Raw genomic sequence first — 16,244 nt, forward strand, 5'->3', positions numbered from 1 at the left:
ACAGAAGGTAGCCTATATTAAAATATTCAAATGTATTTAGGATACAGTGTTACATTTATATACTATACAGAGAAAATCATTATTCAAAGCATGCAACAAATTATTATATAATATTTGAGATATGATGCTAGCACATTAGCATTTTACATGGACAGATTCTCATAAATTAAACATTTTCCATAATGGGCTATTTACCAATGTGTGACAGGGCCTCCCGTTTATTTCTGCCTGTTGAGATAAACAAGAGTTATCTTATTCCCTACGTTTGACTGTCAGTGTGCTTAAAACAAGTGACAATGCCCCCAGGAGAGCACAGATCATTCAGTCCTGTGGACAGAAATGCTTCCTCTGCAAAAGGCTTCAACAAACCACTGCTACTACTACTGTATTAACCACCTAAGCCCTAAGGTACCTTTCACAATTGCTGTTCTCTGATGATGTTTTATACATCATCATACGATGCTGTCGCATGGCGAAAATTAAATACAGTAGATCGACTATTTTCGTTACTTTTGAAAATGTTTACCTTTAATGACGTGCCCAAAATTGGGACACCAGGGTTAAAGTGGTTAATAATGTTACTATTCCTTATAAAACAACTAAATCTTCAGTAAGATAATCGAGTAATAGTATTTTCTTCTTGTCCTCTTCCCTCCAGTGTCTTTCCAGTGTTGCCTCTGTGAAGTGCATATGGTGGAGACTCACCTGGCTGACACAGCTAGCCTGACTGAGGGTGCTGACAGCACGCATGTAGCTCTGATTGCGAGAGCGGAACGGTGGGGGGTTGAAGGTGGTGCAGGCCGGGTCCAGCGATATACCAGGGTGGGGCCGTATGTCTCTCATGGTTTGCAAGTGGTAGCTCTGGCTGAACAAAGGAGAGAGGGCGGGGACACACACGCATAATCAAACCTCATGTGTCACAAACAAACAGTATTTAAGCACTGAACCCCAATCTGGCAACCCATCAGCAGAAAAAGGAAAAACAGCACCGTCTGTGGTTTGTTTCCTTTGAATTTGCCTCTGGGGGCAGGCTACAAATAGAATGTGTATAACAGGATGTTGCCTGTTTGGCCCGCGTGAATTCCGTTTGTGTCCGAGCATAGGCATGGCTGAGGCATGGTAACGCCCCGCCTGCCTGTGATTGGTCTACTGACACTGCCCGTCTTGACTGTCCTCCGAGACGCGAGGTTACTCCGTGGTGAGATTGAGAAATAAATAATAGGCTGAGAATGACAGCTTGGCACGCGCGACAGATTTGGGTGTGTTCTAAATAAAGTGCTAGTGTTGATTATCGTGTATTAATCTAATTATAGTAAACTAATACTATTACACTAACAGGATAAAGATGAATAGACCTTTTTATAGTACAATAATGTTTCAAGTTTACACATACAAACAAATTACACAATAACACAAACTTTATTTTAGAACACACCCAAATCAAATCATAATTTTATTATGGTGTGCATGTTCAATCAATTATTCCATCAAAGCAAACGGCATAAACAATATTAGTTTGCCTCTTCTACAAAAATAAAACGTACAAGTTAGCGTTCTCTTGTATCATACCATACTACTTGTATTATTTCCCACCACGGAGTAACCTCGCATCAGACTATCCAGGCATCCAGCATATCCACCTCTGAGGACAGTCAAGACGGGCAGTGTCGGTAGGCCAATCACAGGCAGGCGGGGCGTTACTATGCCTATGCTCGGACAAAAATGGAATCCGCGTTTGGCCCGCCCTCAGCTCTCCACTTCCTGTGGTGCGCCTGTGTTTTCATTCCCACTATTAACAATGTATACACTTTCTGAAAGGCCCTGCTGACAGATTCGGTAGCGCAGCTCAGAATCTGGTCTTGAGAGATTACTTGAACCCTAATGTCCCTATTCTGTGGTGAATATTTGGCGAAAAATAAATGGACAGACTCCTGCAGAGCCATGTCCGTAAAAGCATTGTTGATTTTAGTAAGAAGATGGTGACTTCCATGTATATCCTACAATGTGTCACTGATTTGCACATTCAATTCAATTCAATTCAATTCAATTCAATTCAATTAAATTCAATTCAATTCAATTCAATTCAATTCAATTCAATTCAATTCAATTCAATTCAATTCAATTCAATTCAATTCAATTCAGCTTTATTGGCATGAGAAAACGCCAATAAAGCCAAAAGCCAAAGCCAATGCCAAAAGCCAAAGTCAATTGCCAGTGTCAAAAAGTGTCAAAATATAATAAAATAGTTGAAAATGGGGAAAGTATATACAGTTGGAGGGGATACAGCATTGTGTAAACAGAGCGATGTCACATTGTGTCTGTACTGTACAGGCTGCAATATTGTACAGTACTGCAGCCTACTCTCTTGACTTCAACACTGGAGGAATGTGACAGCTGTGATAACATAAGGTACATTGCCTGGGTAAGATGATCCACAAATATTGAACTAGCAGATGAATAAAGGCACCAAACATAAACCCATTTGGTTCATGTGACACTCGGCACACCCACTGTTGTACCTGCATTTATGAGACAGTCAGTGCTCCAGTGCTATTAAGCCAATAACAACACAAACACAGCAGTGTGCTAACAGAGGGGGTATAAAAGACATTGCAGATCAGTTCCTGTGTTGTCCACACAGGAATGGCAACAATCTTCATATTTGGGGTGTCTAGATTCTGAGAATTCTCTTCTGGCATAGTAAAAAGCTAATGTTAGTAAACAAATATAATGGGGATTTCTGCTTTGTAGAACTCATCCCCAGAATGAGTTACAGACATTACTGTCTGGTGCTCTTGAACCTGGGGATATGAGAACCAAGACGGTGAGTGCATGGTTGTATTCATTCACCAAGAATACACACCAAGAATACCTCCTGAGCTGTGGCTCAGGAGGTAGAGCAGGTCGCCCCAATGATCCGTGGGTTGGTGGTTCGAATCCCGGCTCCTCCTGTCTACATGTCGAAGTATCATTGGGCAAGTTCGCCGCTTCACCTCCCAATGTATGAATGAATGAACCATTGTAAAGCGCTTTGAGCACTTGGAAAAGTGCTATAAAAATGCAATTCATTATTAAATATAGGCCTAGTGAATGGAATAGTACTCCTGATCAGGACGGCACTAGAGCTCTGTGAAGGGGTCAGGGGTCAGTTAATGGTGTACTGTGAAGTAGTTAGGGTGGCAATACTTTAGGTTGGTTGTAAACCCAATGCATGACTCAGAGACATCTATCTGAGAAACAAAATGTCCAGGAGGAGGAGGAGGGGGGGGGGGGGGGGGGGGGTGGCAAGCGTGTAGAGGCAAGGAACCACAGCAACCATGACAGCAATGGAGTCCTGTGGAGAAACGGTGTTTAGCAGAGCACAAGCATCAGACTGAGCACAAGTCACAGCCATAAGCTAGCATAGTTCCTGACAACTGTCGCCTGTACACCTACTGTCAAGGGAGTGAGAGCAGCGCTTCTTTGATGTATGGCTACCCTTAGATGTTCTGACGATTTGAATTGACGTGTCTTCGAGGTCTAATTCTCACTCTAAGAATGGCAGGAGTCACCAGAACGTCATGGCTCCTGAGAAGCACAACATCCGGATGTGTGGCTGGAGTCTCCACCAGAGCACTGGGCTGAGGGTTCCAGTTTTTTGGAACAACACTTTCTCGATGGACAGCAAGAATCTCCACCAGAGCCCCAGGGCTGGTTCCCAGCCTGATTCACTGTGTTCTGTGATTTGTTTTGTCAAGCAAAGTGACAAAACAAATCATGGAACACAGAAAATTACTCTGGATTACTCTGGACTCTGGAGCCCTGAGGCTCACAGGGCTTCTATAAGATTTATTTATCAAAATTATAGCTATTTCCAGTTTTTAGTGATTCATTATGCTAATTATGCGACTCCATTTCTAACAAAACAGTGACTGGTATCACTCGGCATTTGGCAGAAATGGACTCAGCACATCAAAATCATATAGAAACAACACATTAAGTACTATTCCTCAAGAATGCCTACGGCTTCAGGCTTTTGGCATTTCAGGACCGTTCTATAACCCCACGTAGTTGGAATGGCAGTGCATTAGCCACTCTGTCCCTGCCATTCTGGGTCACAGCAAATGCAACTTAATGATGATTTGTGAAAGATGGCAGGTTTTCACAATGGCATACAACAAGCTGGTGAGGAAGGCTAGCTCTATGTAGTTTGAGGAGGAAGCTGGACACTATAGTGTAACTGGAGAACCCCCTCTATGATGAGCTATAGTAAAGGCGAGGTGCATATTCAGACCTCTACGACTCATCCTTTCTTGGCACAACATAAATGCCTTGACCGGACCTTTGTGTCAGTAGACATTAGTTAGGCTCCGCAAACAAGATTCACTGACTTTTGACTACTGACTCCTGCATGGACTCTGGCAATGTACATCCTAGTAATCCATGTGCAAGTGCAAACCTTTACAGATGGCTGTTCTTGTGTTAACACAGTCTTTGCAGAACATTTCACTGGTGGTAACTGTCTGAGAGTGAGTGACAAAACAAAACAGATTGTTGATGCGCGATTCAACATGAGTAGCCTACCTTTGGGGGTCTATATGTGGTCTCTGGATGGCTGATTTGAGGACAAGGGCATCGGGCCGGATGGCCTGCTGTGGGGAAGTCTTTGGGCTGTTGTCTGAGTCGCCGCTCTCGTCGTCAACCTCTCCCATAGCTTTAACGTAGCTACTGCTACGCATCCGCCGACATGGGATCTCATCGTCCTTCTCCCCTGGATACCCACTCCACTCATCCTGAGGCACCTGTCGGGTGGAGAAACTCTGTCAGACACTATGCACCTTCGCCTCTCAGAGGCGCTATTAACCACTTCCAACCGTCTCCTATTTTAGGCATGTCACATTGTGTAGGTAAGGTAATTATAGGGCCACTGTGAAGGCCTATTGAAATCAATGAATTATTATATTATTTATAGCACAAATTAATTGCAGTTTTGAGGGCTTAAACATGCTAAAACAGTTGCACACGCATGTCACAGGTGCAGCAACATAATAACGTTAATTAACTCCACCTAGGCGCATAAACAAATCCACCTCAAACTTGCTCAGCATACAGTACATAAAAGACCATAATGATAAAAAGCGTGAGTTTTCGTCAGCCGTGGCGAAGCACAGACCCCCGCTTTTTAAAAACGTTTTCTCCCCAATTATTCCTCCCCACACACATTTCGGTGTTGCCACTGCTATTGTATACTTATGATTCACCTGCCAGTGAGGAGCCCCCAGCCTCCCCCTCGTCCTTCTCAATATCACCCTCCCAGCTCCCCCTCGTCCTTCTCAATATCACCCTCCCAGCTTCTCTCCCCTATTGGTGCCATGGCCTATTATATGGGTGCCATGAGTTATTGTAGCTATACTTTCACAAACGACTCTGTATGTCTGGAATCATGTTGCTCTGCTGTAATAGCATGCAGGCTGCCTTACGACCCAAAGTTCAATGGCCCGGTCATATCATTCTCTTCAAAACGTTATTTTCAAAATAAATAAAAAACGTTAACGGAAACAACAGATCTACAATCTCACAATGTGCTACTTCTGGACTGGACGTGTAGCTTGCAGATCGGTAGTTGTCTCCACCAGGCCGAAGGCATGGGGAGAGAGTATGTTTTGCACTCCATCCATGTGTGTGTGTGTGTGTGTGTGTGTGTGTGTGTGTGTGTGTGTGTGTGTCCATCCGTCCGTCCGTCCGTCCGTGTACAGCTAATCTCCGGCACCGTTGACCCGGCCGATGCCAAACTCTATAGTCTGCATGCCAACGACAAACCTCTGCCCCAAATTCCTCATAATGGCCTGTTATAGCGCCACCATGAGGTCGATTTTTACTTACCAACACAAATCTGTATGATGGAATGCCAAGGGTGAGCCAGAAAATAGCAGCCAGGAGAATGAGACTAGCAGGACACTGCCAAAGACACCAAGAGCTGCCAGCCAGCAAACTAGTGCTGTGGGAACCAACACACGGGCACCGGTCACGAGGACGTCCCACACTAACATACGTGGATGTACTCAAGAACGACGCAGGAGCGCAAAGTACCAACGAACTGGCCAGATGTATGGAGAATCATGATGACTGGAAACGACGATGGAGGGCTTGTCTGAGGACGACCTAGAGAGAGATTTTAACCATACATCACACAAATCGGTATACACTATCGCTATAGAGCGTCGCAGAATTGGGGGAATTGTATCCTCAAATACAATAGTGGTTAATTAATTACAGTGCAAGAACTGAGACAGGTCAGCAAGAAGTGCTTTGTCCCAAACAAAGCTGGTTCAATCCCAGGTTGTCGTTTAGCATGCATTACACTGGACCCTTCCATACTCAACATGTGTATGTAATGCATTCAATCTGTAAATAGCCCCTATAGTATTTATGTTAATCTACATAATTATACAAACTAAACACCCCCCCCCCCCCCAACTAACAACTTAACCTAATTTATATTACAAAAAATAATAATATCTTGTTATATTGTGTTCTTGGCTTACGGAACATGTACCACCAATGTTTCACTGCTTGTACCTGTATATGAGGGAGTGATAAATAAAACCCTCTTGAATCTTGAATCTACTACTGTACAGTATATTGTCGGGTGTACAGTGTACACCTCAGTTGTCCAAAACTGTTACCTTTAAAGGAATCAAATAAAAAAAGTTTTGATCTTGTTTGCCACATTTGATGCTTTTGTGTGACGCTGTAGTATGATCAAGTAGGGCATTCATTTACTATAAAACACAAAAGGTTGTCCCGGCAACAACTATGTCTCTAATTTGTCAAGCTCACCACGGATCCTTTTCAGCTCAGCTTTCTCTTTCACTTCATGTCACACCGTCGCTCCCATCTCTGGCCCCGTTATTTTGCCTATTTTATGTGACTGTTCAGCACTGACCGATATAATGATATCAGATTCTCACCAGAATGTCACAAAAATTGTGATGACTCAAATGAGGGCAGTAATTATTTGCAGTATGTGCAGTAAACAAAGCCAGAGTTGGGGTGACATCATCATCAATAACCAATTAGAGCTGAATGTCAGCTGTGTACTTTCTTTTTTTAAGCTATTATATCTCTGTGGGGTGTGCATTTGAACTACTTTCTATGTCTTTTGGGCATGTCATTATAGGCACAAAAAAAGTCAAAATAGCAGATCAGACCAGCTTAGTATAACTATTTTCATCGCACAACGTATAAAATACTGTAGGGCAAGTAGGTAAAATCCACCATGAACATATTTGTTCATATAAATGCTTATACTCATGCCATCAGACAGACAGCGTTTGTGGTGCTCTGCCAATGTCCCGTGCACCATCAGACAGACAGCTTGTGGTGCTCTGCCAATGTCCCGTGCACCATCAGACAGACAGCGTTGTGGTGCTCTGCCAATGTCCCGTGCACCATCAGACAGACAGCTTGTGGTGCTCTGCCAATGTCCCGTGCACCATCAGACAGACAGCGTTGTGGTGCTCTGCCAATGTCCCGTGCACCATCAGACAGACAGCTTGTGGTGCTCTGCCAATGTCCCGTGCACCATCAGACAGACAGCGTTGTGGTGCTCTGCCAATGTCCCGTGCACCATCAGACAGACAGCTTGTGGTGCTCTGCCAATGTCCCGTGCACCATCAGACAGACAGCTTGTGGTGCTCTGCCAATGTCCCGTGCACCAGGCAAGATTAGTCAAGAGCACTGGTGGAAGGAATCAGTGGCAATATCCTGCAGCGTCGTCAGACTGGTGGGAATGGGAAAGGAATGCAGATAAGCTTATAAGAGACAATGCAGATCAAAGCACAGGCATACCTGTGACAGTACTGTATAGCCAGGAATCTTTGGAAATACAGCTAGAGAAAACGCACACACGCACGCACGCACACTTGTGCCCAAGGCTGATATTAACCAAACCAACACACTGTCATGAAAGGCACGGACTTAGGGGGTACGGTGGCACAGTCGGTAGTGCTGTCGCTTCACAGCTAGAAGAACCTGGGTTTGGTTCCCGCTGGGGATGCTGGGGGGGGGGGGGGGGGGGGGGGGCGCTGGGGGCTTGTTCTCTCCTCCGTGTCATCAACGCCCATACCAGAGGTGGGATTGGCAAAAGGGCCTTTCTGTGTGGAGTTTGCATGTTCTCCCCGTGTCCCCTAGGGTAGGTAGGTACCCTTACAAAAAACATGCAGTAATCCTGGCCTCTATACGGCCTCCCCCTGGCCAGCCAGGGCGCCTGATGGAGGGGAAAGGAACTGTTTGGAATAACGTGTTCCTTTCACGTGCTACAGTACATCCAACCGGGAAACTCCCCCCTGTCAGGTGAAAAGAAGCGGCTTGGACTCCTCATGCATTGAATTGAAGGAAGCATGCGGTCAGTCCATTGCTCTCCCCAGCTTGGCAGAGGAAGTGTAGAGTCCAGGATTACATTAGATAATTGACACTGGGTGAAAAAATGGGTTACAAAATCGTGGGACAAAAATGTAGAGAATGAAAGGCGCAGAGTTAATGAAACTGGCATGAACTCCCACACTGAATTATGAATGAGGGACTGACTGACAAAGGAGCCCTGAAATATTTGTAAAAATGTGATTAACTATGCAGTATTGAATACAATGTTGGAGGCAAATGGCAGGAAGTGCGTAGGTTGTAGCCATAGCAACTGGAGACGAACATCAGATATGATGACATGCATCAGCAAAGATGTTAGAATATTGTATGAAGATTTACAGTATATACAGTAGTAGAGCAGTGCTATCTATACCTAACTAGAAATGCACTCCGACGAGCTGCCAACTTGCGCTTCGCACACAAATGGCACAAGTTGTCCATGAATGGCCTACTTGTGCGTGAGCGGAGCGCGCAATTTACCTCAACCAAGTTATTGAAACATCTGAGTTATACAGATACAGATACAGATGCATACACAGTATGTCTATATGAATCCCATTCCAGATATCCACTACAACGGGTTCTAAATGTTTTAAGTGTCCTAAGTTTGAAACTCAAATTGGTTACGTCATCCACATATGTCATCCACATATGACGTAACTATGTGTGTTTATGTAAAAAAGGGTCGTTCCCGATTGGCCGAGGGACAACACCGACATATGCCCCTCGGCCAATCAGGGATTGGCTGATGACGTAACTATGTATGTTTATGTAAAAACGGTGCAGGTTCCTAAAACGGTGGTTCCTGATTGGCTGAGGATGTCACCAACATTTCACAATCCCTGGTTGGCCGAGGGTGTCACCGACATACGCAGCCGAATACAGTCGCTCTGCTCGCACAAGTAATAACAACAACAGTGATTAAGGGATTGTGTACTAATTACGTGGTTCTGTGTAAACGGTTCCAAATATTAAAAAAAAGCGTCTTGTGTAAAAGACTGTACAAGTGAGCTTAATTAGGTTCTGCAGTGATAAAAACAAGGTAGAGTACATTGAGTTGAATCCCGGTAAGGGAATTACTTTTAATATCCTTGACGATGATTAAACTCAAACCAGCTTAATTACATTTTAGCTTTAAAATCTCGACATAAATGAGGATAACAATGGATAAATTGACATGTCAAATTAGCCACTGGGTCTAAATCAATGCCACTGGCAGACACAGTGTGGCTTAGACTTCCAGGAGACGGTGATTTACGAGTGCATGCAACGTTACATACAGTACTACATTACATGTTTGAGCCCTACGGTGCAGTATTGATCAGGCATGCAGCAGTGTAAGTATAGAACATTGTGTCAGTGTAGCTGTACCAGCAGTCCCAGTGGACAGTCACAGCTACAGCTCTCAGAACAACAGCCCCAGGGCTTATACAGTTGGAGGCCATCGATATTGTCCTTTTCTTTTTGCTGAGGTTTGCGTGATCTGGCGCAAAAGGACTTTTAACCCATTTTGGGCGGGAACTCCTTTTGGTGTTTTAAACATTATGTTATAATTTAGCTATTGAAAAATAGCAGATCTACAAGCTCATAGCGCGCCACCGAGTGGCGCGCTACGAGCTTGTAGGTCTGCTATTTTTGAAAAATCGTGAAAATATTTATTTCAGAAAACTGGAGGATTTAGAAGGATTTTCTTTTAATTTTGAGGTCAGGCCTAAATGGGTCAAATGATAAGGGACAATATCGGTGGCACCCAACTGTAGGCTCTCCCTCGTGCTGCCATGTTACTCACTTCAACCAATCGCAGGGCTCTCCCTGGTTATTTATCCTCAACAGTCCCATGGTTCCTATCACACCTGGGTCGCTAGCAATGTTTGCCTGCCTGGAGGGTAACACTTACTCTACCTCTCCTGCTCGCACTCTCTACGGACGACATCCGGCTCTGTGAGGAGTGCGCAGCATTGTATTCCCCAACATCAAGTCCTGGATCAATAAGGGACAGTAAAGCCCTGTTGAAGAGGAGCATGAGGGCTTTCATGGCAGGGCGCCAAAGCTCTTCAGAAGGACATGAAGAAAGAGGTGGAGGCGGCCGAGGACAGCTACAGTATAAGGACGGAGGGAGAGATACAGCAGTGGTTCTCAAACTTTTTCATGTCAAGGACTCCCAAATTGACATGTATTAGCCTGTGGACCCCCATTTGAAAAGCTATGCCAAGGACCACCATGAGAGAAGATTTTTTACGGCTCTAGCAGTGATTCTCAACCATTTAAATTTAATTTCAAGGACCCCGTTTGACATGCATTAGGCTACCCTCTGGCCGTTTCACTCATATGGATATGAAGAATCAACTGACTGAGAGGAAACACTGTTGCAGAATTAGTTCTCGCTAGAAACAGACTGTGTCATACTGTATATGACTGACTGACTGTCTTAGACGATACATAGACACAATTCTTATATGAGACGATTTTAAGATGACCCCATGTTATTCTCCATAGAGAAAAACGTGTGGTTCTACAGATTTCAGAGATTTCTGAAAATATTTATATTAATTATTTTAAGCCTGAAACCAAGCCACCCAGGATGCTGATAAATCATGACTAAAACAAACAAGTACTGTACCTTTCCTCTCCTTAACTAGTCTCCCCAGGCAACGGTGCTGTCCGAGCTGCTGAACTTCTCTAGGTTCCTCACGCTGACTGCAGCGAGACTCCACCAGCTTGCCCAGCGTTAATGATGTTATTGCCCTGTGTTTATCTGCGTGGTACCCAGTATTGGTCACCATATTCACACGGCAGCCATCTTTAAGTTGATGAAATGCCACCCTGTTGCCAGCGCATCATTCCCAGTAACGATAGGGTTGCGTAAAGACCCCCCCGCCTGCCTCTGATTGGCCCCTCTCCTACTAGTAGTGATGTAATAGTAGGGGCAGGGCATTCTCACCTTCTACTAAAGCTGGGAAACCAATTCTGACAGACAACTCGCTAGTATGATGGTCTAATTATTAGCCTATGAATCCTGCTGCCTGCATGGGTTTGCGTCCCGCTGCTGCAACTATTTTTCCCAACAACTAGTATTTTTTGGTCGATAAAGTATAGTATTAGACCACGACGGAGGTGTACCGTCTCTAGTGAACTTGAGCCACGAGACACCACCGAGCACGCTAAAGCGTGCAAATTGCCATGTCGAACGTTGCGAAGTTCGCTAGAGCCGACCCGATATGGATAGAATAGTAAATTATTACACCCCCCCAAGGCAATGACAACACCGAGCAATATATATTTCCCACCATGAAGTAACCCTATGTGTCACCAGACTTTCCTCGGAGGAGGAACTACGGAGTAAAGACCGGCAGTGTCGGTAGGCCAATCAGAGGCAGGCAGGGGCGGGTCTTTACGCAACCTTTTCAGATTTTGAATAACGCGTTGCCACCCTGCTTTTTCAATGCAAAATGCCAACATGGCCGCCTTGTGAATATGGTCTATTGCCCTGTTCCTCCTTCCCCCTCTCACACTCCATCTCCCACTCTCTCTGTATAGAGGGTATGCGCATGACATCATCATACCTGGAAGTTATGCAGGAATGCCTACTGAGTGGCAAAAAACTACTTTCTGGCCTTGACAGCCCATACATCCAAACAGAAAAGTCCCATTTGATTGCATTAAATGACTTAAACAACATTAAATTCACTTTGTCACTCACTTTGCCACTTGATCTGCCATTCACTTTATGCATGCGCATACCCTCTATAGTGTACCTCTCTCCCTCTCTTCATTGGTTCACAGTAGCATTTGGGGAACCTTGCTAGCGTCATTATGTTCAAATGCAGTAGGGCTATTAATTGGCCCCAATTTTAATTAGCACTGTAATTGGCACTGAATGATTTGCCTGTGACTGTGGGTGCCATGTTTTATCTGATTGGTAACAGAAGGGAGTCAAGGTCTCAGCAATGGCAAGCCTGGTAAGGCAACATGGTAATTAGCTGGCCTGCTTGTGTCATCTTCCTTCAAAGCCCCGTTAGCAAAGATGTCATGAACATAAGTCTGCCGAGTGTGCACTTTTCCTCTCTCACCACCTGGGAGGTTACAGTGAGAACAGAGCACCAATGCCCAGGGGAATTATAGCCATGTTCCTAAATTACAGACAGAAAGAAAGTCATGCGAGCCCAATTACTACAGTTATGAGCTGGACCAGAGGCAATCCTGGGTTACTATATGAGACAGCAATTCACTAGAAAAATGTGTCAGTCAGTGCAGGAGACACGGCATACAGTATAGGCATGGCACAGACAAACTGTTGCACATTCATGAGACTATGTTGAAAACCCTTTTTCTTTGTGTGCAGGAATGGCTATAACCCCCCCAGACAAATACTGTGGAACTGTTGCGCAGAAGGTTGGTTCAATAATGGTTTTTGTCACACACCTATAGGGCCCTATCATTACTAAATTCACCGATCGCTGTGTGTGTGTCTGTACTATTCCGGGTGTTGGGACGGCTTCCGGGTCACACGGACACAGATTAATACTGGGACACACTTTTCCGCGTAACAGACCCACACAGGGAAAATTCCACGTAACACACCCACACGGGGAAAACAACTCGGACGGGGCATGTTAACGTGAACACACGCGCTGTTTCGACACCACACTGAACATCATTTGCAGTTCATATATTCAGAACGGGTAAGGACTAGTTTAGAAAATGCATGGCACAAGGTGGCACAAGAACTAAAGCACAAGGCCCAAGTGCCTTGGGGGTCTGTCCAACTCCAATTTAGCTAGTTAGACAGCTCAATGTTAAACCCCAGCTGCACGTGGTTTCCTCGTCATAACTCCACGGGTCCGCCTGCAGTCCCTCCTCTGACCAGTAGGGCCGAGTGCTTCAACGTTGGAGAGCCTCACTGGGAGCTTGCATTATTCAGACTGAAAGCCCTTCCCATATAGTTTCTGGGATGGGCGTTGCCAAAGCGATTGGACCAAGCAATCAAAATAGTAGCAAAGCAGATGACGTCATTGACAATGTGGCTAAGCCCCGTTGAAAACCAAACAAACATGGCCAACGAGTGCTACTAGCATGTAAACAAACACGGTCAAATATGTCGGATGATGATGTTTCTAAAACCTGTCGTTTCTGTAAAGAAACTATTTATCATGGGGCGATTTAATAGCCAGATCGATACGGTCGCAATTACCACAGTGGGGGCAGCCATGTTTGTTGTTTGACATCATCGAGTTGAAACGGCACTGAGCCACACTATCAGATTTTCAACCAAGGCTGCCATAGAGTCACCAGACCTGATTCGCCAGAAGAACATATTTTTAATGGCCGTGGCTAGCTAGGGGCTGGAGCCAGGCTAAGGTGCACTGGCATAGCAGATTCAGCAATTTGGAATTAGGAAATGGATCTGCTCATGCATGATGTGAAAGCACGACAATATATACAGGAGCAGTATACTGTATATAATGAGATACAATGATGTCAGCACACACAGGACAAACATCAAGTACAGTAGAAACTAGAACTGCACTCTGTCGAGTGCCTACTTGCTTGTTGCACACAAGTGTGTGTGCTTGCACACAAGTAGTGCGCAAGCAGAGCGCGCAAGTACTGTCGACCGCTACAAACTGTCAAATCTCATCTTCTCTTTGAAAGAACGATTTAAATATTGAATTATTAGGTTTAGCTATTTGCTACGTACCTATTTTTTGCACGTAAAAAAGTAGTATTATGAAGTATATCGTAATAAAGATGTGGATTAAAGGACCCAATGCCTTCAATGGTGACGTATATCTCGATCAGTGTCGGGTGGATTAAAGGAAATGCCTCTATGTATATGTATATGTATATGTAATTTGTAAGTTGATTAGCGATATACTGTGGTTACTTTTGATGCGTATGCACCGTCCCAGCATATGACGTCAGGGTATAACTGGCGTCATATGCTAGCTCTCAATGATGACTAGCTCTCAATGATGACGTAATAAAGATGTGGATTAAAGGTCCCAATGCCAGAGTGTAATTGGTTTTCGATGGTGACGTAATGACGATTAGTGTCGGGAGGATTAGAGGTAATGCTCCTATGTATACATGTATAATAAAAAGAATAATAAATAAATAAATGAATAAATATGTATTTTTTTGTACCTTTGGTGTGCGCGCTTCATCCATTCTCATCCAAGTCTCTTTAGCCTAGCACCCACCTGTCGATGTGCGTATTCTACGCCCCCTCTCTCAAGAGTTATATCTTGGCATCAACTATAAACATATAAGCATTCTCAGTTACTGTATGTTCTTTACCGCCTATTAAAGGTGTCTCTGTACGTCGGAACCCCGAGATGACAGATAGAAGAGAATACCAGAAGGCTTATGGGTTCTTGAAATTGTTACAAGATTAGACGTCTTTGAACATATTAGCAACTAGAACGGCACTCTGTCGAGTGCCATAAATGGCCTACTAGTGCGCAAGCAGAGCGCGCAAGTACTGTCGTCTGTCGACCGCTACGAACTTTCAAATCTCAGCCTCTCTGTGAAGTAACGGTTTCAATATTGAATTATTAGGTTTAGCTAGATTTTGGAGGTAAAAAAATAGTATTTCAATAGTATCCAGTATCCAACTATTTCCTGGGAGCATGACACCAATTTCTCGCCACGAAAGTCTTCTATATTGAGTCTACATTCGAATTCAGGAAATTCTCTTCTACATTTCTCACGGCGGTAATTTCCATTCTTAAGGTCAACAATCTTGACCTTGCAGTCCTCATGGGGACATTCCTGGTATATGCACCCTTCCTTATGAATGTCCATGATTGTTGCCACGCTCCTCAGATCAGAGTCACACTGCACTGTTTGAACGTCCTGTATGTTATTGTAGGCCATCTTCCTATTAGATTCTATTATATTTAAGTATCTTCTTTGGGTTTATCTGTTAGACTGAAAGAAAATATTGCTTATTTGACAACTCTTGAATAAACCTTGAACCTTTTGAACCTTGTAAATGATCGTAATTCATTTTTAATGATTTAAAAACATTGACTGGTTACGTAATGAATAACAACCAATTAAGGTTGTTTTATGCGTATGCCGTGGCTGCGTATGGCGTTGTAGTAGACCAGGTGGTATAAAGCACAATTAAACAATCGGATCCAGCTATAGCACATATAGCATTGGATAATCTAATGAACATAATGAAGTGATCTCTCTGTCCCAGTATGACGTGCACACAGCACGCAAGAGAGAGAGCCGGACAGATATAGCCTGCAGAGGGGTCTGCTGACCTATTGACCCTCAAGAATGGTCAGTATGGTACATTCTGACTGAGACAGCATCAAGTGATACACACACTGCCAATGCTGGCAAAATTGACATGTATGACTGGGAACTGTTCAATTCCAAGCCCTGGCCTTCATGTACTTATACAAGAAAGTACCCATTCAAATGGCTTGTTTCCCTACAGACTCAGAGACTCAGTCCCACAGGATACATATGTATCATTTCCATTCAGTTGGATTAAGTGTCATCGCCACAGATCACACCCTGACTTTGGATATGTCATAATGTTTGAATGTTCCACTCAGTCATAAAATCATTCATCCACAATTCCTTGATCATTGATTGGAAATATGACATTCACTGTACAATAAATGTAATTATTGCAGATTGTGTGTTCTATTGTGGTCTAAAGCCATGATAAGTGCATGCGTACACCCTTTCCAAAAATGAACTTCAAAGAGACTTTGCCTCACAACAACAACTTCTGGGAATGCATATTGAAAGGAACTTGCGTCACACCTCAATGTCTGCAACTTGCAATGAGAGTGACCGCCATATGGTAACTGAGCCAT

The 16,244-nt window shown here is 44.1% G+C and overlaps 1 protein-coding gene across 1 annotated transcript in view; it reads right to left on the reverse strand.

Annotated features, from left to right (window-relative positions):
- The window catches only part of LOC306940738 (disks large-associated protein 2-like), a gene marked incomplete at its 3' end in the record, with an annotated part of 155,918 nt that overhangs the window by 48,153 nt on the left and 91,521 nt on the right, over positions 1-16,244 (reverse strand). Inside the window, exons 5-6 of the mRNA XM_079525897.1 lie at positions 4,564-4,781; positions 706-865 (exon numbers count right to left, since the gene is read on the reverse strand). Coding sequence (XP_079382023.1) covers positions 706-865; positions 4,564-4,781 — 378 coding nt within the window. The remainder of the gene's footprint in view (positions 1-705; positions 866-4,563; positions 4,782-16,244) is intronic.

This window comes from Electrona antarctica (genome assembly GCF_951216825.1).
Source record: "Electrona antarctica genome assembly, chromosome: 17".
Classification (NCBI taxonomy): Eukaryota; Metazoa; Chordata; class Actinopteri; order Myctophiformes; family Myctophidae; genus Electrona; species Electrona antarctica.